We start from the raw sequence: 23,236 nt of genomic DNA on the forward strand, positions 1-23,236 counted from the left end.
TAGGACAAGGGGCAATGGGTGTAAACTGGAACATAGGAAGTTCCACGTTAACATCAGGAAGAACTTCTTTACTGTAAGAGTGACAGAGCACTGGAACAGGTTGCCCAGGGGGGTTGTGGAGTCTCCTACACTGGAGATATTCAAGGCCCGCCTGGACAAGTTCCTGTGTGATGTACTGTAGGTTACCCTGCTCTTGCAGGGGGGTTGGACTAGATGATCTTTTTAGGTCCCTTCCAACCCTTGGGATTCTGTGATTCTGTGGGATTCTGTGAAAGTATACCTATCTTACATGTTCAAACTTGGCTTTCACTACATAACTTGCAATTTATTATTTGAATGCAGTTCCTAAGATATTATGTTGCTTCATCACAGGTAATACTGTGGTGGTAAAATCCTTCAGAGTCCCAGTGAGTAGGGTACTGCAATCTGTTGAGCTGGAGAGAGCCCTGTACAAAGGCGCTTATCATCCATATGGACAGAAGAGGCAGTGGTTTAATGAAAGGAAGCATCCTTGTCTCCATTTGATAGTAGGGAACTGAGATAACACAAATTAACCGATTAGTCCAGGCAGGGCATATACAGAAGAGCTGGGATTTGGCCCAGAGCTCTGGGATCCCAGTCAAAAGCCTTAAACATGCGACTATCCTTCCTGTATTCTTCTGCAAGCACTATGCATTTCCTTCTTTTCCACGGTGCCAGCCGCAGTCTCCCATTGAAGTTGGAGTTGCTAGAATTAATAGCACATCGCTGAGAACTGCAAAAGGAAGAGATTAACCCATCTCTCTTTAAAATAAAATTACAGATGCCTTCTAGGCATAAACCAAACTTCAGCTCTTTTCTACAACACACAGCTTCACTAATTCTTAAAATTACTTTGGAGGCTTTTACTTGTGGATCCTTACTCCCAGTGCCAGCAGGTGGGAGACAAAGCATCCATAAATCCTGATCATTCTGAAGATTTTTGTATATCCTTTAGACTCCAGCACTGAATCTCTTTTTTTCCCCATTGAGCTAATGCTTCAGTAGCTGCACCTTGACTTTTAAATGTATTAACTGAGTTGCCAATCATCGTTATTATTTTCTCAGCAATCTCCCAGCTTTCAGCAATCCTCTTGTCCCTTTCAAACTCCAAAGCAGAAAAATCACTGTTTAAAGGCTGTCCTATAAAGTAGGCATGTATGACAGTTCAGCCAACTTACTGGATTCCCTTGGGGGGATCCTTGGAGGGTCCTTTCAGTAATTGGAGATGTTTTCCGAAAGAACAAGCAGGTAACGATGCCTTCCTTCTCCTTGAAGATTCAGCTTGCACATGATAGAGTAAGGTACTAACTATGCCTGGGGCGAATGACCTGTAAAACACCTGGAGGAGCAGAAGGTCTTCATGCAGGAGGCAATGCCCCAGCCCTGCAACACAGACTACAGTGTGGAAGACAGGTTCAGGAGACTGGAGGTCCCAATTCTCATTCCTGCTGTGCCACTGAGTTGCTAAAATTAGTAAATCAAGCTCATGAATGACCAGGAGAAGAGCAATTGTCAGATGAAATATGATTTGAGTCTAGAATGGAGTGATGCACTTTGCAACAAGCCCCTCTGGAGCTGTTTTGTATTGTTATAAGTTGCAAGCCTGAATCTTGCCAAACAAATGGCTACCAGTAGATTTCTAATATTTCAACTTGATCTCTTGCATGACTTAGTATCTTGCACAACTTGAAGAAAAAATGCAAACTATTGTTAGTAACAGCTTTTTCATCACCTACCCAAATCCCCAGAACTTTCTGTCTACAAGGACCTCAGGTCACTGTAATGTTCCTCTGAAATCTGCAAACCAGCACTTATGGATAGGCATTCAGGCATTGAAGTCCTTTTGCACAGCAACCTGTTGTACTGTGTTTTCAAATGCTGAAGCTGGAATCCATCTTTTTTTTCAGGATGATGAATAGGTTTCTCTTCAGATATCCTAGAGGAGAGTTTTCATTCTAGGTAGTTTAGCTGTGAGAAAATGTGACACATCACCATGCTATCTAGTTGCTCATCTTCTTGTATTAGCAGTGATGTAACTAAGTGAACTACTGAAAAATGACCTGACACAGCTATTGAAGCCTGCTGTCCCTTGCTTTAGCTTTGGGGATGGTAACTTCCCAGGAGTCTTGTCCCCACTGTTGAGCAGGACAGGCTGAAAAACAATATCCTGAAGAAAACTACTAGTATGCCAGGACAGGCAGTCCAGAATTCTGGAACGATCCGAATTGACTGATCATGTCTCATTGCTTCAGCCACTCTCAGATTTAGACTTTCAAGCCTTTATGTGTGTGCACTGTCCTTGAATTGAAGTGGCACAATATCTTCTTTGTGTTATACAAGCCTTGCCCTTGCTACAGTTGAGCGTTTAGACAAATGCTTTAAGAAAAAGGGTTAAAAATAAAGAAAGTGCCAATGTTTTCTTACTGTGCAGAATTGTTTCTTAGTGAGAATAGATTCTTTAAAAGACATTCTTTGTAGAACAGAGGTTACTGTGAATACAAATAGGTATTCCAGTGAGATGAAACGGTGGTTCTGGGATGACGTACTCAAAAAACAAAAAAAGAAAAAAGAAAAAGAGAAGGCAGCTGACACAAATAGTTTTGGGTTTGTTTTTTGTGTTTCGTTTCAGTTGTTTTTTTTTTTTTTTAATGATAAGAGAAGGAAGGAACAATCACTTCTCGACACATAAAAATGAAAAAACAAGCATCCTTCTCTCACTTCCTTTTCGTTTACCAAGGGTTTATACTCAATAACTTTTGTAGTTTAACTTCGAGTTTCCTCTATTGTCAAGGGAAGAAGAAACAAATGCACTTGCTTTAGTTCAGAATGTAATGCTGAAAAAAGAAAGCTATAAAATTAATTTTAGAACTGGATGACTCTATGTACGCAGCAGGCCAAATGAACTACACAAAGATCAAAATGACAATGAATGGTACAATGGACCATATGGATTCTTATTGCTACATTTTGATTCAGTATGGAATATAGTACTTGGTTTGCTACTGTTACCACTGGGGGGACTCATTATAACAATACAAATCATAGAATCATAGAATCATAGAATAGTTAGGGTTGGAAAGGACCACAAGATCATCAATTTCCAACCCCCCTGCCATGGGCAGGGACACCTCACACTAAACCATCTCACCCAAGGCTTTGTTCAACCTGGCCTTGAACACTGCCAGGGATGGAGCATTCACAACTTCCCTGGGCAATCCATTCCAGTGCCTCACCACCCTAACAGGAAAGAATTTCCTCCTTATATCCTGTCCTGGGTTTACCAGGAGCCGTTTTGCTCCTTCTTAGTAACTGGTGCAAGCTCTGTGTTTTGACTTCCAGCCTGGGCAGAGAGCTGATAATACCGATTGTTTTTAATTGTTGCTAAGTAATGTTTATTCTGGCCAAGGACTCTGAGTCTCATGCTCTGCTGGGGACGAGGGAGGCCGGAAGGAAGCAGAGACAGGACACCTGACCCAAACTAGCCAAAGAGGTATTCCATACCACAGCACGTCATGCCCGGAGAGGGAACTGGGAGTTACCCAGAAGGGGCAGGCTCTCTCGCTTCGGGGGGGTCGAACTCGTTCGGCGGTGGTATCGTATTCTCTTGTTATTTTCTCTTATCAATATTATCATTGGTGGTAGCAGCAGTGATTTGTGTTATACCTTAGTTACTGGGCTGTTCTTATCTCAGCCCGTGGGAGTTACATTCCCCTGATTCTCCTCCCCATCCCTCCGGGAGTGGGGAGGGTCGGGGGGGGGTGGGTGAGTGGACGACCTGTGTGGATTGGTTTAAATATCCAATTTACATATCCAATCTAAACTTTCCCTGTTTAAGTTTTAACCCATTACCCCTTCTCCTGTCACTACAGTCCCTGATGAAGAGTCCCTCCCCAGCATCCCTATAAATAAACTGAAGTTGTTCAGGAAGGAATGTTGTAGAAATTTCAGGTATCAAAATTTTTTATAGAAATGTCCCTTTTTGTGAAAGAAAACCAAACATGCTTTCCTATTTGTGATGTTATAAAAAGACTGGCATAACTCTGCCCTAAGTATGCATATGTTAAATCTAGCTGAGTTGATAAATATGACAGTTCAAAACATCATTGTTCATCTTCTGATGTGCAGGCTCCAGGTGTTTTGGGCTCTACCTTCCTGTTGTTAATTCTAATGACTTCCCTCCATAAGAGTGGACACAGTCAAGGCAAAATTATTAGATATTCACAAAAATCTCTGACTGCTAGCAGTGCTTTGTTTGCAGTGACCCACTGTCTTAGCTCCAAACATTCTGCTAATGGTGTCTAATTTTCTAATTCAAATCTACACAATTAGTCAAGCAAAATTAAGGCTGCCTTCTACAAGTTTTATTGTGGCATTTTTCTTCCAGTGAAAGTATTAAATCTCCCCTCAAGAAAGATGTCATAGTAAAAATTTCTTTTCTAGAATGACACTCCTTCCTTTGGTCTTTACTTCTGAAGCCATTTGATCTCATACAGCATCTTGTCTCAGGAGAAGCCAAAGAGCTCTTCTCTAGGTAAGCTTGAATCCAGACTTTTGTGCCAGCCTACAAGGACTTTAAACTATCAAATGCATGAAATTCTTTCCTTTCTTAACACGGTGACTCTATGCAAAGGACTAAATAATTATCCTCATCATCAGGCTCTCAGTTTCTTTCTGCATTAATTCCCTTCTTCTTTACCTCTATAAAGTTCACTGCTGGCCAGCAGATTCCTGTCATGCTTTGGCTACAGCTTTTGCAAATTTTGTTTCCAAAGATGAATGACTAAACATGTAAACTCTTGTTAGCTGCTCACAACTTTACTAGACAATGACAAGAAATCAAACAAAGCATTCATCCTGATCATGTTACCAGTCAGTAATTTAGGCAGCTTCGGAGTCACCTCTTTCTGTCCACTCTGGATAGCAGACTATTTGTAGATGTCTGAAAAAATTACTTTTCTTTACTCATATTGCATGCCCCCTTGTCCTTTATTTCATGATAGCCACCTAACAAATGTTAAATTATTACAGCATGCAGTACCATATCGTGAACCATGCACCCTTGAAAGATAATTCCACTAAACACACAGTTAATATGGTATGGTGTATTTGGTAGAGAGTTCATACAGTATTATTTATTTGTTTGCTGAAAAGAAAGCTAAGGCTTAGAGAATACTACCAAAACATAACTTCACTTGGCCTCATAATAACACATTGTTAAAAGCATAGAAGGAAATACTGCCATGGAAGATTGCAGAGTGCACTAAAGAAACACAATGCTTCTAGCCAAGGGCAGAATGGGAGAATTTTCATCATTACAGATCATAGCAGGTGACAGACACCTCCTAGTGACAGCTTGCATCATTCAAATAACTAATTTATGAGGGCTTAAAATAAGATACTGTGTTATATAATCAGCTATTAAAGTGTCATTTCTCATACGTAAGAGGTTTTTTGCTTTAAAAAAACAATAGGCGCATATAATTGACATTATAATGGGACTTGGCTTTACCTGAATCATCTACTCTCAGCTTTTTACTAGGATTGTCACCACTGTCATCATCGGACATTTCCATCTCCTCTTCCCGGCGGATTCCCATGAGCTGTTCACTGTGAGCATTTCGGAGCTCCTAAAACCCAAAATGACCTTCTGTCAGTATTAACTTCCTTAAAGTCATTATGTATTATTTAGTATCTGGTTATAATGCTGCTCTGATTTTAATTATACATCATTTATCATTGTAATCATATTTATTTGTATATGAATATTTATAACAACAGCAGCACAGGGAATTCTTCCTGTGAAAGAACAGAGTTTATCAAAGGCAACACTCAGGGAAAACAAGAGAGAAAGTGAGTCTCCATGTTGAGAGATCTTTAGTTCTGCTAAACACAGGAGAATGCTTTAATAGCAGGGATGATGCTTAAAACTGTATATAAAACAGACTGATAAAAGGGATTGTCAGCTTGCTTAAGGTATAGATAATTCTTGCTTCTCTCTGCCACTTGCAGTAGGATTCACCCAGTCAAGTATAGGTGTCTCCATTAAACAAAGTCATATTAACTACACCCTAAAAGTGCCTGGTTCTCTCTGCTGATGGTAAAAGCAGCTGAAAGCATTCAGTGCAGACAGAGCACTCTGTATTTCAAGTGCCTAACGCTAGCCAAATGAATCTCACTCTCTGTCCCTATGCCCAGATCTCCTTGGATTTAAAAGACAAAGCCCCATAATGCTGTCCTGAAAATCTCTGCATCTTGATCCAAAATGAGTGCCAGTACTGACAGCCTGGTCTCTGGGTGACAGCGTCAAGGGCAGGCAGGCAGGCTGGGAGACCCTGCACATGTCACTACGTAAGTGATCAGCAGGCACGCTGGCTTTGTGGGAGTCTAGACAGTCTTTGTTCTGGGTAGAAAAGCCGGCACGGGTGTAGTGGCTGGCTTTTTAATGGCAGCGCTGAGAAGATTGAGAGGACTCTATTTTGTCCTAATAATCCTGTCAGGTGTAACATGGGGATGCTGCACTGTGATTAGTGTAGGCCTTGTCCGTCTGCAGACAGCTAATTTTTCTGCCAACAAAGAGCTTAATTCCCAAAGAGGTGGTTTGAAATCTCTGAAACAAGGAAGATTCGTGTGGAAGGAGGAGACAGCATTGAGGAGCCCAACCGCTGTTCCCTGCAATTAACAATAAGCTGTCAGAGAGGGACTGCATAAAAAAAGCAAAGGCGTTTTCCTTGAGCTGTACCCTTGCTTCATCATCAGATCTCAAATATTCTGATAAATGCATATGTGTCCATTAATCCCAGCAAAGGCAAGGCAGCTAATTAGTGGGTGTTTTACATGAGAATAATTTAAAATAAAAAAAAAAGTGATTAAAAAGGTAAATTGTCAACCAGTGTCTCATGCAATGAGAGGCACCTCTGGAAGAAATTAGTACAGCACTTCTTAATTCTTTATTGGAAAAAGCCACCTGCACTTTTTCCTGGGAAGTATACTGCATACATGAGCAGACATCCGCTTACATTTACTCCCTCTTTAGGGGATAAATGTCCTTGATGCATCAATGTCTACATTAACAGCAAAGTCAATAATCTTCCACAGAGAATGGCTGCATGTGTGAATGTTGATTTGGGTTTGGGTTTCTTCAATTCAGAAAAAAAGGAGAAGTTGATCAGTTAATTAAACAAATTAGCAGATAATGTCATGGTTAGAAAATAAGATTTAAATCAAAGATGCCATTTGGTACGTTTCTATCTTATTCCAATCTGAAAACCAGGTATTTCTAAATATATTCTAAAATATGTTGGTTTAGTGAGAGCCTCCACATGCTTTTTAATTGTTTTAGTTGCCCTCTTCTTAGAAAACCAAAGGCAATGACATTTGAAAAAAAATGATTAGTGAATTAACATTTCTGGAACACTCAACTCTTAATACATTTCAGTTTATTAAAGATTTAAAAGCCAGAAAATGAATGACACACCACATCCCTTTACAAAAAGTTAGTTTAAGAAGGGATGGTCTTAACAGAATTGAAATAATCTACTAGTAGATATTTTCATGCTTCTCTAGAAGATAAGACAAACATCAATCCCCAACTTCCCAACTTTCAATTGAACAAAGGCTTTATCCACTACTTACATGAAATATTTGTGAGCAAAATGCAAAATACAGTTTGTACCAATAAATTATGCTAACATTTTATTTTAAGTGTCCCATTATTGTGAACTCATTTGGTATTCACCATAATAACACTGATAATAAAGAATTCATTTGGTATTCATGTGGATGTTACACTTAGTGCCATTGGTATTCAACTGTAATTTAGCATTAGTTAATGGGCACTTAAAATGTTATCCAAATGATTTATATTGCAGCACTTTAGTGTTTTTCAAACTAAGTGTACAACACTTATTTTACAAGTGTACTACAAAATAATTAAATAAGTGCACCTTACCTTCTAAAGTTTTTATTCTGAGACAGAGAAAATCATTTAGAGGGCTGTGATACTAATAATTAACATACTGTATTACATGAAAATAAACTAAGCGTATGTAAGTTGCTCGTATTAAAAAGAAAAAAAATAAAGGAAGAAGAAAGAAAACAAAGACAGCGGTACTTACTTTGTAAAATACAGGCTCATAGCGTATATACTGAATTAAAAACGAAAGCTGGATGACCAAAACACAGGATGAGGTCTAGTGCTTCCTTTGCTGCCACTCGCAGCAAGGAGAGTTAGAATCCCATTTCCTCTGCTCATGCTTATGACAGTCACACATGCATGGTCCCACACTGCTAACTCTGTGTGTGATTACATTAATACTGTTTTCTTTGCAAGCATAATACCTATTATCAATACAAGTGATGTATCTACTTTTTAGAAGTTCAGCATAAAACAAATTGAAAGGAGTATGTCATTCTTCTGGACTTAATATGCTTAAATCACTACTTAGGAAAGAAATTGTCTATTTTATTTTCAGGCAAAGTCATCTTAGAATGACCATATAATGGCACAATGAGAAAAAAAAAATCAGTACTACATAATATTTCTTTTAAAAACAGATCACGATGACTCCTAAAATGATACTTTTCAGAAATAATTCTTAATTCTATCCTTAGTTGAAAATATTGTTCCTAATTTCACTACTGCAGTTCATTATTTGAGGTAGTAAACATAATCCTCCAATGATTTACCAAATTTTGCATGAAAAATAAAAGCACATTGCTCTCTGTCTTAGTGCTGTTTAATGACTATTATCATAATGAGAGCAATGGGAGAAATTCATACTGTAGATGAGATTGCATAATGGCCAGTTGATTAACAGCTAAAATGGTAGCCATAAATATTGCTGAATACACTATGTCCAGCTACAATCACACTCGTTCTGTGTCAATCCAGCTGTGAGATGATGGGTAGAAAGTAATAATAAAATCACCAACCTCAGAATGCTTTCGCCAAATGTCTATGTTCTTTCGCTGGGCTTTCGAGAAATGGTCCCAAGCTTTTTGTCTGGTAGAAGCGTTGAAAACGGCGACAATCTGCTCAACTTTGGTGAACAAGGAAGTCAAACAAGACAAGCAATTTATGTTGTGATCACTATAGAGAAGCAAAGCAAAGACACTAGGAGTCTATGGATGATGTCATTACTGAAACAACATCATCAATATCCATCCAATGATGTGTCTTTTGTACTTACATTTTATCAATGTTGGAGATGTCTCCCTTCAAGTCTGTCTCCATAACTTTAGTCTACACAACTTCTAACTATGTACCACAAACCACACATGCAGCTTCTCCCCCGTGATGTCAGCTACAGCTCTCTGCACAGCCACATGCTTTTGCGTGTGTGCCTATAGGTGTGTGACTACAGATATGACACTCAAGGCATAAACCTGACACATGTTCCCCTGAGGCAGCTGTGTACAGATGTGCAGGCTATACAAACCAAAGCGTGAAAGACAAGCAGGCTTTGCTTTGACGGGTGACTAGCTGATTGTGGGAATTTGTCAGCAGATGGGAAGGGCTAAACCACACATTAATGCTGCATCCTATAACTGCATATGCTGCTTCTCTTTTATGTAATATAAATGGGCTCACCTGTGGTAGAGGTAGATCATTCTGTCCTGTGTCCATGGCCTATGTATTTTTATGTACATGAACAGTCTCAATTTTTTGCATATAAGATGAAGAAGAGATGTGAAATGGGCTTCCCTCATTCAGCTCTAATGAATTTGTTTGGAATCAGAAATCGATATTTAGGTCAATTATCTAGGACAATTCAGATCCTTAAGTTTTTAGCTACTTGTTCATTGTAGTTCAGAACCTTTTCTCCCAACACTCTTTTCTTTCTCTTTGCATCAGCTACAAGAAATGTTGAGCTTCCACAGCAGTGGCCTGCCTCAAAATGATTTGACCAAGATGTAAGTTGCCTTGGTCCCAGCACAGTTCTGAACTGTTTAACTGAAGGATCACCAAGAAAACCAGATTTTCTACAAATGACTTGGGCTGTCGTCCTGAGTAAACAACTGTGCTGTTCTATGAAGTCAAACCGAAAAATGCTTCAACTCTTTGACAAGATTCTTGGACATTTATCTCTTTAGATTGTTGGGCTGAAATGATGTCCACTGTTTCGTAAAGCTGCAGCTTGCAGCACCTCCCTCCTCTCTCATCAAGAAATGGTGTCAGGAGTGCTGTAACACTCCCTGATATAGTCTCTCATTATCAAGTTGATCAACAGCTGTTCTCCCCTCAAGTCATAGATGTAGAGGATCTTACATACATAACAACCTATCTATCTTTCAAAAAATGGTGAGCTCACCTAGTAAGTCAGTTACGTATCTTTCATCTCTAGTCCTGAAAGTTTACCTCACGTACTTGAATAGAAGCACAATCCTATTCTGTTTTTTACCCCTTTTCAGGCTGCTTTCAAATTCAGGAAGATTCCAACATTTTGAGACACATATGGAAGCTTTTCACTGCAATCATCAGGGCTGGTCAATTAACTTCTAAAGCCATAGAAAATAAATGTAATCTTTAAAAATTAATACTTATATATAGTTTATACTAAAGAAGGTTCCTCAAAACTGCTGAGGTCATCAGATCCATTTGTCCGTTCATATTTTAATAGCAGATATGATAATTTCAGTCATACCAGAAATATATCAGAACTTGCTTGGAGTGAAGGGTGGTTGTATCAAGGAAGTTATGCTGTGTATATTTATTCAATTAATTTGAAAAGAATGAAAATGCTAAAGCACTCTATTATTATGTGTATAGAAACTGAGGCTAGAATTTAATTACTACCGTTGTGTTGATGACCCAGGTGCTCAGAAAATCTTGCTTATTAATAATCTGTCTTTCATTTGCAAGTGGAAGTTCAAATAGAAAAGATTTATAAGGATATGAGGAAGGGCTGGTTTGCCATTTTTCACTAACAGGTATCAATAAGATGATCTGAATTTTTAAAAACATTTGAACTTTCAAGTGTTTAATTTCCATTCTGTGAACAGGTGCTAAGATTTATCAAAAGTCATTATCTGATCATTTCAGAAACTCTTCTCAATGGAAACACAAGCTAGGAAGATGTCAAAGAGTTTTCTTGCATAACTGCAGTAGACAAAATGAGTAGAAAAAGGATCTCCTTCACTTACCTAACTTTCAGAAATGAAAAAAACCTAAAGGAGGTAGGATACTGTGAGTACTAGATGATAAAAGTCAAGACATTTAAATAAACCTTATGAAAGCAGCTGGGAATAATAAGAAAAGGGAAATGCAGAAGAGAATATGAATTTCGCTCGTACCAAAGACCAACATCCCACTACTCTTTTCAGAGAAACTGTCAATGTACGTACAGCAATTTCACGGCAGTCTAGGCTATGAAGTGTTGCAAATATCCACAGGTAACATCCAACATAAAAGGTCTCTAAGCTTTACATTAGAGCTAAAAAGCAACCAATTCCATGGCTTGATAGTACAGGAAAGTGCCTTCACATCTTTTTGTGTTGCATCAAACCCCTGCATTCATGTGTCATGAGATGGCAATCCAATATAGAATCATAGAATCATAGAATAGTTAGGGTTGGAAAGGACCTTAAGACCATCAATTTCCACCCTACCTGCCATGGGCAGGGTTCACACTGAACCATGTCACCCAAGGCTCTGTCCAACCTGGCCTTGAACACTGCCAGGGATGGAACATTCACAACTTCCCTGGGCAACATATTCCAGTGCCTCATCACCCTAACAGGAAAGAATTTCTTCCTTAGATCCAATCTAAACTTCCCCTGTTTAAGTTTTAACCCGTTACCCCTTCTCCTATCACTACAGTCCCTAATGAAGAGTCCCTCCCCAGCATCCCTATAGCCCCACTTCAGATTCTGGAAGGCTGCTATGAGGTCTCCATGCAGCCTTCTCTTCTCCAGGCTGAACAGCCCCAACTTCCTCAGCCTGTCTTCATACGGGAGGTGCTCCAGTCCCCTGATCATCCTCGTGGCCCTCCTCTGGACTTGTTCCAGCAGTTCCATGTCCTTTTTATGTTGAGGACACCAGAACTGCACACAATACTCCAGGTGACGTCTCACAAGAGCAGAGGGGCAGGATCACCTCCTTCGACCTGCTGGTCACGCTACTTTTGATGCAGCCCAGGATACGGTTGGCTTTCTGGGCTGCAAGCACACACTGAAGCTGGCTCATGTTCATTTTCTCATCGACCAACACCCCCAAGTCCTTCTCCGCAGGGCTGCTCTGAATCTCTTCTCTGCCCAGCCTGTAGCTGTGCCTGGGATTGCTCTGACCCAGGTGTAGGACCTTGCACTTGTCATGGTTAAACATCATAAGGTTGTCATCAGCCCACCTCACAAGCGTGTCAAGGTCCCCCTGGATGGCATTCGTTCCCTCCAGCGTATCAACAGCTTGGTGCCATCAGCGAACTTGCTGAGGGTGCACTCAATCCCACTGTCCATGTCAGTGACAAAGATGTTGAATAAGACCGGTCCCAACACTGATCCCTGAAGGACACCACACGTTAGTGGTCTCCAGCTGGACATTGAGCCATTGACCACAACTCTTTGCGTATGGCTATCCAGCCAGTTCTTTATCCACCAAGTGGTCCACCAATCAAATTGATGTCTTTCCAATATAAACCTGTTCTGCCAGGTCACATTTGTTAATAGACTAATTCATGTTTCATCAAGATTCATTTTTCTCCCACAGACACCCTGGAAGCCTAAAGCTCGCATAACAACTCCTTTGCTCTGTGTAATTGGGAGAAACGACATTAAGTACCCACATCTGATCAGGATCAAATTTGTGTGGGGAAGTGATCCAGCAGCACACAGCCCGTAAGAATGGTAGACTTACCCCTAAGGGGAAGCTTGATATATAAGAGTTTATATTAGCTCAGAAACTCTCCAGTTAACTGATTTTTAACTCCATGTCTGGTTAAGATTTGTCCAAAGAGAGGCCCCAGATTTTGGGCTGATATCTGCAGAATCTGAGTGAAATGGTTGTTCCTGGTCTCACTTCTGACTGTGGCTTTTAGGCTATTTCCTGACCTCCAGAAAGACATTTCTAAAATGACATATAACAGATTATATCTATCTCTCTAAGGCACCTTGAACCCTAGAATGCACTGTACTATCAACTGTGACTGGTAAGTAGAATTATTAAGGAATATGAAATATTCATTGTCAAACATCTGTTAGTAAGTTCTATGTTATATCAAATTTTCATTGACCATATGCAAAGCTGCTTCCTTAGTAAATTAGAGCTCAAAAATCCGCATTGTTCTGGAAGAGTCTGTACCACGTCATTGCTTTTCCTATCAATATAACTTACAGGATGTAAATAACTGCAACTTTTCTAATGACTTATTCTGCAGCTGGTAATTTATGTGGCATGTTTCAGAGAAAGGATTACTATCTAATTGTTTTTCTACTGAGTTATAAATAAATAAAAAGACCCAAACAACTAAGCCTAGGGTGACTTGCAAAATGTTTAACAAATGCGGTATGACTACAATACACTTTATTAGGGGTGCCAGCTCATAGTAAAGCATATTAAAGGAAAGTTTAAACCTCAGTTTCTGCTACTATAAAACATGTTACCAGAGCAGGGTATTGTTGTTAAGTATAAATGTAAAACCAACCAGAAAAACTAGGAAGAACAGAAACTACAACAAAAATCCCTTAAATGATGCCAGAAGTTGCATACAAGATTGGATTAAATGGAAAACTAGAATATCTCCAGGGCAAGAGAATATTTGATACAGGATATTTGAAAATAATAATACCACGGAAGAACAGAAATAAATGAAAACCAAATTATAGCCTCATCTGTAGATTAAGAGGTAGAGAGAACACTTTTACCCTCCGTTACATTTATCAAGTAGGCTATTTTAAATACATGATTGAGTGAAGGCTGAAATTTCTCCTTGGGTTCAGGAGACAAGAAGTACTCCATTTTTCCTTTGCTTATTACATTATCAGCTGCCACCCATACATGATTATTTTTAATTTCTTGTAATAATAAAGAACACCAGCAACCAAATATTTTATAATGCCTCACAATACAAAAGACACTAAATAGAAACTGAAACACAATGTATTAAAATAAAAACAAAAGTCTTCATTGGCAGATAAAATAACCAGATTTCACGTAGAATTTCACTCCAAATTCCACCAATTAGGGATATGGGATGAAAAGCGCTTTGCACTATATTACTGTAAGTGCAAGAGTAGAATATATGGCAATTTAGCTCAGAAAAATTCTGTGAGAGTGCGACAGTTGACATGCAGGGTAAAAGAAAAATTCCACCCATAAAATTACAGTGTAAAGGAAACTGTTACAGTAAATGTATAACATGTTTGTCAAATATAGATTCACAGCACAGACAGGATATAGAGTTGGCGTGGTTTGGGTCAGAAGCCTTGCTGCTGAATTCTGACTAAGCTGGAGTCTGCCAATTGATTTGGCTCCAAGCCCAGCAAACCAAGGAATTACAGTAGTCAAGGCTAGATGCTGTAAGTGAATGAATTAGAGTCTCCAGGTCAGTTTTAGGTAGGAAAAAGAATATTTTTGGCAACAGTCCTGGAAGGCATTTGGTGACATACTGAACAGAACCTAGCATTAAGTCCAAGGCTAAAATTGCACGTACGCAAATGACATGTGACATCGATAAGAAAAACAGTAGACAGATTGCACAGTAATGAGAGAAAAATATGGGGTTTTTTATTAATCTGGGACAAACTCTCAGTGTTTTGGTTATGATACTGTTTATTTTCAGAAAAGAATTTGCCTTTCGCACATTAACAGCTGAAAACCTGCAGCCCCTTCCTGTTACCCAACTCACATGACACGGGGAGAAATAGAGGCGATTGCCATTGACTGGCAGAGTAGAAAAACAAAAAAGTTGGAAATGTCACCCTGGACAAGACTGCAGATATTGCAAGGGATGAGTCCTAAAGTAAAGCATACTTCTGGTCATCAGCTGTGTACGTAAGCAAACACCGTTATAGATTGGTTCAGCGAAGACAGATTTTGACAGCTACACAAAATGGCTCATCTGCCACAAATCAATGGCATCCTTGTTTGGTTTGGTTTTGCTTTTGTAGGAGTTTTGTGTTTGTTTTTTTGTTTTCGTTTGTTTTAATCAAAACAAAAAGCAACACAGAATTAAATCCATGGGTATCAAAAAGAAGTCGAATTGTGGCTGCAACTCCATCGGAGAAGAGGAGGCTACTGTTTGGTCTGCTTGCTGTCTAGGTGGCTGTAGGTTCCTTAAGACGAAATCTTAAGACATAGCATGGTAAAGGAGGAAACTACAAGACTTCTCAATTATATCCCTAAATTCTACCTTTTTGGACAGACCAAGAGAACAGTACCTCCAGTGGTTTTTCTCCCAAATTGTTTTGCTGTGTAGGAAGTCAGCTTGCAAGGCTACCCTATTCTTCAACTTGCCCTAAAGGCAACAATGACATCTGTACTAGCAATCAAAACCAGGCATGGACTATTCTCATTCCCTGAAACCAATTGGCACAACAAGCTGAGTGTCCATAGAGCAGCAACCCTTCCCTCTCCCCAAAAAGATCATTCTCAGGAAAACTACTTGGCCTGCACCAAACTCTAAACTGTACCCACACTTTGCAGAGAAATCCTAGCTGGCTCAGAGCACCATCTTTCTTATGGTTGAATAGTATGGACAAGCCTGCTCTAGCTCAGCTTAATTTAATCCTCTAGAAAGAGTCATCTACTAGCAGCATCATCTCTTCTGCTCTCATCCTGATGCAGAGGTCTCAGTGTTGCAGAAGCATTACAAGGCTTACCAAAGGAAGAAGGATGTTTTTCTCTTTTGTCTCACCCATGTCTCACCTACCTGAATACTACAGAGAATGAGAAACAAGTCGAAGTGTCCTCCCTTAAATTACAATGTATTATTTCTACATTTCCCTTGGACTACGCCTACAGTGTTTGAGACCAGCAGGAGGTGTTGACTAGGACCCGTCTAAGTCAGACGGAAGAGGAGGTCACCAGATCAACATGCTTGTATGAGTTATTAAGAAGCTGAGTGAATGTCAGTGGTCTACACCTGAGTGATGTAGATAGAAATATTTTTTCATAATACAATAAGCAGATTCTTCCACACAGATGAAGGACAACATAAAAATTACTGCAGCACATATCATAATCCTTGTCTTCTAAAGCCACCAAACTTCAGTGTCAGCAGCTGTTGTTTTCCTTTCTTCTTCTTTGAGCTAAGAAACCCAGTGAAGAAGAGTGAAAAAAGCAGCATTATGGGGATACTGAAAATGCCACATTTTCAGGATTTATACTGAAAACTGCACAGTAACTTGTCTGGGTTATTTAGATCAAGAATTATTAGCTTTAGAAATGGAAGAATAATCCTTGTTAAATTTTGAAATAAAAAAAATACACTCTGATTCAAGATAGCCCAGTTTGCCCTGCAAGTCTACTAAATAAGCTTTGAAAATCTTTTAGGTTATGAAACATGGTTTAATTTACAACAAAGAAACTGACAGCTTGGTGTAACAGCAAATGCTGGCGCTGTGCCATGTGGCAAATCAGTTGGACTCAACAAGAACACTTCACCTCCATGTCATTTCTCAACAATCGGCAACCTGACATTAGGCCAGCACAACACAGTAGGGCAGGTACAAATGTACAGTACCTTATATTACAGAACAAACTTCACAAACCTTATTTACAACTGTAAAAAAAAAGCAAAAAAAAAAAAAAAACAACCCAAAAAACAAGCGCTGCAAAACCCACAGCCTGCAATCCAAAGGAAGATTAAATGAATGCTACTTTCTTCATCATCTTGACAAGATTGTAAGCCATCCTGAACTCACTGCATTTAATTAGCTGTTCTCATTGTACTTATGGTTAGGAGGACCTTTTCTTTTCTTCAGTTCTGAGATTTAAAAATAGCAAATGTAGGAACAACTATTTTTGGTAAGCCTGTCTAAAAAAATGGTCCCCAAGGGAACTCTGAGATGAAGGAGCATCACAAATGTGACTGAACTCTGCCAGGTCTCATTAGCGAGTGGGTTGTCTCTAAGTAATAATAGTCCAGGGATCCTGCAGATTAGAATGCTTCTAGAACATCAGGAAGGCTGTTTGTTTCGGGTATAATATGGTTTCTTTTGCTAAAGAAAAAGAAGAGGGAGGTGGATGAGGAGGCTTCAACAGCCATAGGCTCTTCTGGCAATTAAAACAAAAAAATCGTCTCACACATCTTTTGTAGGAACATTTACTTCTTCATTTGCTGTCATACCTTATGTTTCCTTGCCTGCCATGACTTGTTTTCATCTGTTTACTGCCTCTAGTCTATCTTCCTTCTGTATATTTGTTCCCGCATACTGTGTGTGTCCATCTTTCCCTCCCACATAGCCTACCCCTTTCAAAAACTCTTTTGCCTGCCCTCATAACATCTCTTAGTTATCATCACGAACTACATCATTTATGGCGAATCCAGTGACTTGACATGGAGCAAGACTAGTGCCTACTGAAGGAAGGAAGTATTTCAATCAGTAATAGTTGCATAGGGCTATTCATATTCATACTCATAAGTTTTTTTCATTCACTTATAACCACCATAGAGAGTTTTAGATATGCAGGCTGCATGATATGCACAACCAATTCAGAAAACCTTTTGGGTGAACCCTGCAACTTTCCTTCTTTGCTCTAATGTCTTACTCCCATCCCTTACTGTTCATTTCCATACAATGTTTACAATTCAGTTCTGTGAAGCATCAGGCCCTTACCTCCTTCTCTACTCAAAAAAGCTGCTCAAAATCAAGCAGAGATTTCCATGCGATTCAAGCACATGCTTATTTGCTTTCAGCTTTGCTTCATCATCTATGAAATCTTCAGGATCCATGCAAGAGGTGTGACTTGCCAAACTGGGGCTTTAGACTGAAACCTCTTTGGAGTCAGTGCTTTGATTTTGCTAAAAACCACCATGCATATTTAATGGCCTAGATAAAAATAATAATAATTAAAAAAAGGTCTTAAAAGTAACAGGAGAAGAGCTTCTGTTGAAATTCTGGCCATGCCTAAATCGATACCAAGATTCCTATTGACTTTAGGTAGAGTGAAGGCTACAGACAATGAAAGGAACAAAGAAATTCAAAGAAAATGAAACACAAAGGAATAAGCTATCTGAAACACTACAGGTTGCAACCACAAAGGGTTGTGCTACCAGAAAGTGGAAAGGAATTGTAAGAATGCAAGGTGAAACAGAAAAGGAGTCTTTCATCTCTATTCTCTGCTACTGCCACAGCATCCTGGATAGAAATGCTTTTGAGGACACGTGTCCATGAGACAGAAAATGGGAGGACAAGTAAAAAAGGATAGAGATACCCAGCTGAGCTTTACTGGACAAATTATTGGTACAGAAGCAAGCAAAGAGCACACTAACTAAATGAGCTAATCAAAAGGGACTGGATGGATTGTGGAGGCTATTTTGTATTTAATTTTTTTTTTACAAATACATCAAGGTAGAAAGTAACAGTGGCAACTAATGGCATGAATGATTAATGTTTTTATTTGTATTATAATGGCATTCTATGACACCAACTGAGATCTGGGTTGCACTGTAAAAACACATTATATGACTCAATCTCTTTCACAAAGAGCTTAATGATGACCTAAAAATTGCACATTAAGTAAGCTCATATTTTTGAATTAGTCACTGGCAAATGAAAGAAAGAGTGTAAGCCTGGACAATTAAAGAGCAGGAAAATCCTTTTAAAAGTTTTTATTAATGCAGAGCAATTGAAAGAATTCTCGGAAAGCATGAATGTGTATAACAAGCCTGACTTCTAAGAGAATTTTAACCAGCATGCTTTCAATATCTGTAATGAAACTGGCTCCATTTTTAGTACTAAGAGAATATACTAAAAAGTGGAAGGATTACTGGGAGAAAGGACTTCAGTGAGGATTGTAAAGCAAATCAGATAAGATGGTGATTTTAGTAATCACCATCATAGCAATGTAAATTCTACTTTTTCTAAAGTGAGAGAGCAACTTTTGAAGTGAGCCTGTAATACAAAAAACAGAACTGATCTCAATACTTTATTGAAGAAAACTCAAAAAGGATTTTATATATTTTTTCTGCCATTTTATATCAAAAAATCAGATCCTATCTGTGAAGGCACTGACAATGTTAAAACACATCTAGTCATATATAGAGATCAGAGAATGAAAATGAACAAACCTGAAGAGACAATTGTATTCAGTTGGTTGAGAATGCATTTCCCTTTACAATTATTTAACTTCCTTTTCATTTTTTATTTTTTTTTGGGGGGGAGAGTGGTATTTATAGCAAAAACCTATTAGCTATTAGATAAAAAGTCAGTGCACTTTAATACACCACTGAAGTCCTTCAATAGTAAGGGTGGTTAAACTCAAGGGGAAAATCCTGACCTTCCCAAGGAGGGGGACATGACACACATGGTGTGTCATGACACACAAAGGTCTGCTCCTCAAATCTTTGATTCTTCTTCATGAACAGCCTTACTGAATCAGCTCAAAGGTACATCTAGTCTCATATCCTGTGTCATGAATAAAAGGGCTAAGGATGCTTAGCAACAAGCTAATCAGGAAAACTGCGTAATCTCATAATTCCAGGTCTCTCTGGCTTCAGGACTTCTTGAAAGATTTCTTTGTTTCTACTTCCATCTACACATTTACATGCAATACAAGAGCATAAGGAAGCAAACTAGCTTATTAGCAGCAGAAAAAAAGTGTCAGGCACCCTGTATATTGAGCTGTGGAGTAAAAATTAGTTTTTATCAATGGATGGCAAAAGGAGAAGAATACCTACACAGTGACTGGAACTGGACTATGCAGTTCAGATCTTGAGAGTATTTTCAAAAAATCGAAGCAGGCAATGGCAGGTAGAGTTGTCATAAGGTTCTTGCTGGTGGTGCTGTGCACTTGCTTTAGATGGTGCCTTATACTCCAGTTGCCCTGGAGTTACTCCCCACTTTTTCCCTCACCAATACCAGCATAGTACCAAAGTGTGCCTATGTGGGAGCTGTTAGATTTAGAGGATAGCATATCACTCCGATCACAGATCATTGCAAAGCTGGGGTACCACTCACATGCAGATGGCTTTTCCACTCCCACCACTATGGCTTTTGTGGCAAATGTCCACCAGTGACATTATGAAAATTGCAGTGCTTTTTCTGACCATCTCAGAAATCAGCCTATTGTCCAGGCAAAGTAGGGCCTCACTCAGATGGTGTCTCTTTCCTTCTTTGAAAGAATTAATAATGCCACTTTTATCCACAGATATGAATCTTTGTACTTTAAAATGTCATAAGTGGCTAAAAAACTGCAAGGTTTGGGTCCCTGACCACAATTAGAACTGCACCAAGAAAAAGATCCCAACACTTTCTTTTTAGTTAGTGGAAAAGTCTATTTTACAAATTACATACACTCCAGCAGTACTAATGAAGATTGCATTCCGTCACATATAAATTGTGTTAAACTTCATAACAGTTCTGCTTTTGCTGTTTATTATGATGGCACGACATTTAGTAGCTGAAATGAAAAGACAAGTTGTCGGTATATAGCTTGTCCACAAGGTCCTCTGGGAATATCAGGATGGACTACTGGTATATACTGGCCCTGAATACTGAGTGCTGGGGATTGCTACACTGGATTGCCACTGCCTTACTAGCTGCAGGGCACATTACCTAGACGGGGATGTGCCATAGATACAGCTGCTCTCTTTGTACAGTGTGGTGTTACATGAGGCAGGGGGACAAAAAAATACCCTAATTTCCTGGAGAGACATCTCCCTCTCGGTGGCATTCATTCTGAATCAGGTGCCTAAAAGCTGTCTGTCAAACACCCAAAGAAAGGTCAATACTACCTTTCAGAACACCGGACCTCACCATTTAGAGCACATTTGAAAGAAAGGAGGCTTAAATTCAGCTCCTTCACTGGTATTCAGGATATTTAAACACATTTTTCCAAAAGGTAGTCCTCATTACTATGCGCTGAACTTCCCGGAAGTTCAAGGAGAGAATGAAAGCGAAGGCCACCACGCGACAAGGAGGTAATCCGGCTGGGGGGCTCCATGATAAAAACACACCCTCCTATTTTCCACCACAAGCATGAGAGAGGCTGGTTCATAGACCCTGATGTGGACCTTGTGCCTAAAGTCCCTTAAAGAGGCAATTTAAAATTGACAAAAATGACCAAATAAATGAGTGTCATAAATTGCTCAGTACCCAGCCATGGGGCACTTCTGTTCATTACACTGTGTATCTACCTACTTGCACACTTGGATACTTCCACTCCCTTGTATGTTTCACTCTCGAGATATCAAATTAGCTTTCGAATATGTGATCTGGCATCTCCACTCACTTATAGGTACTTTTGAAAATGTTATCGTGGAGACTGCACTAAATAGTCTGAAACCTCAATAAAAGGTAGATGAAGTTTACAGTGCATGGAGGAGAAAGTCAGATGAGAGAATTGCAGCTTTGGTGTAGCCTAAAAAACCAGCCCAATGCAGATGTCTCTAGGGCTTCCATTTTTCTTAAACATGAGGATCAACATCTGTAAGTCTTAGGCTGAAAAGGTGGTTTGAGAGGAAATGAAACAGAGATGCATGGAAAGTCAGGGGGCAGTGTCACATGTAACTGTGACATGGAAGCAAACTGGAAGAATTTGGAAATCAAACCACAAAGACAGAAACATCAGAACTCCTGGAAAACAATAATATTTTAAGCACTGATTCAAATCTTGAAAAACTAAGTGATTTAATAAAAAAGAAGGAAGTGACATTTTTCTCTCTTTATCCCTTAAATAACTGAAGAAGCACCATAACAACACTAAGACTCCCTGCAAAACTTACATCAGGGGCCGTAAATTAGTGGTCTGACAGCAGTAATACACTTTATTTCACAGATTATCCTGGCACAAGTATCCTGGTCAGGTAATTAATTCACATGCTGAACACTTGACCCAAATTTTTAGGGGTAATCCTCTTGGTAATCTTCTAAATACCTCCAGGAAGAAATGTGTAGCAGGGATTTCAATACCTGTACTTCTTTAGTAGTTGGGCTATATGATGAAATGTTCTGGCCACACTAATCCTCATTAATAAGAAAGCATTTTATACTAAGACCTACATTGATGTGCGTGTGTTCCAGGTGAGCGCACTTGAAGTCCATTTTCTTAATGTATTTCTTCTTTACTCCCCTTAACATTCACTGCTACAATGCTTGCACTTTTATCTTACCCCAAGTTTTTCACTTACACTACGTCCTTCTATATCAAGACTACACACAGTAAGTGCGCTTAATCTGCCCTGCGTAAGGCATGTAAAAAGTTGGACACCTGGTTCTGAACTAGGCCCCCTGCGAATCCTCTATGGGTAGCAGAGAAATAACAGCATCTTCAAGGGATGATTCAGCTCACTGGAAGAGCACCATGAGGTTGGTCTGATGACTCATTCCCTGGAGATGCTTAATTTTCTCTGCTGACTGCAAAGAAAGCTCAGAATGGTCAGCTCAGAGTTGGACATCTGACCTAGTTCATGAAAGACAAATGCCACATGGTATTTTAGAAGTACTGTAATATTTATGTCAAATGGCCACATAGCTGCAGCATTACACTAGACTTTTGGATCCTTACTGCACAACAGCAGAAGTGTTATTTTTGTCACTCTGCAGAATTTAATAGATCACACACACCTATTTTGGACATCTAGTATTTTCAAATTCTTCTTCATGAAGCAAGTGACATAGATTAGACAAAGCTGTGGGTAAACAATGGAAAAGGATGCATGAAAACCTCAGATCACTTCAAGTACAGGAAAATTCTTGAGAAAGGGAAGCTCATTTCACAGTCTCATGTTTAGCAATCTTAGGCATATACACGAGTAAAGCAAAAAATTATCCATCTGTTTGTAGCAAGTTTGCAGAGCATTTCAGTTAGACACACTAATGCTAATAATGGCCAGTGTTTATGATGTTTATAAAATAACCAATGTGGAACATCTGGAAAGCTCGTAAAATTTGTTCTTATAAAATCCACAGAGTGCAACACCCTTCTCTGAGCCTCTTTTTTTGCTGACCTTGTCCTCCTAGGCCAGATCCGTCAGAAATTCTCCTCTTCCAGGCATAGCTGTGACTGTGGCACTGCAAAACTCATGTACTGAAGCTAGACCCATTTCTGTTTTCATAA

General features: G+C 39.3%; 1 protein-coding gene and 1 long non-coding RNA gene across 8 annotated transcripts in view; one reads left to right on the forward strand and one right to left on the reverse strand.

The window, feature by feature from the left end:
• Positions 1-23,236, reverse strand: part of ENOX1 (ecto-NOX disulfide-thiol exchanger 1) — a 376,196-nt gene that overhangs the window by 64,744 nt on the left and 288,216 nt on the right. For all 6 annotated transcript variants that reach the window (XM_065678197.1, XM_065678195.1, XM_065678193.1 and 3 more), the window contains 2 exons: positions 8,953-9,059; positions 5,531-5,648 (listed from right to left, as the gene is read on the reverse strand). In XM_065678197.1, coding sequence (XP_065534269.1) covers positions 5,531-5,648; positions 8,953-9,059 — 225 coding nt within the window. The remainder of the gene's footprint in view (positions 1-5,530; positions 5,649-8,952; positions 9,060-23,236) is intronic.
• Positions 3,530-9,950, forward strand: LOC136013793 (uncharacterized). 2 transcript variants are annotated; one of them, XR_010612373.1, is made up of 4 exons: positions 3,530-3,612; positions 4,462-4,552; positions 5,550-5,670; positions 9,875-9,950. It is a non-coding gene; the product is annotated as an uncharacterized LOC136013793 (long non-coding RNA). The 2 variants fall into 2 exon arrangements; XR_010612372.1 differs by lacking the exon at positions 9,875-9,950 and having other exon boundaries at positions 5,550-7,716.

Source organism: Lathamus discolor, chromosome 4 (genome assembly GCF_037157495.1).
Source record: "Lathamus discolor isolate bLatDis1 chromosome 4, bLatDis1.hap1, whole genome shotgun sequence".
NCBI lineage: Eukaryota > Metazoa > Chordata > Aves > Psittaciformes > Psittacidae > Lathamus > Lathamus discolor.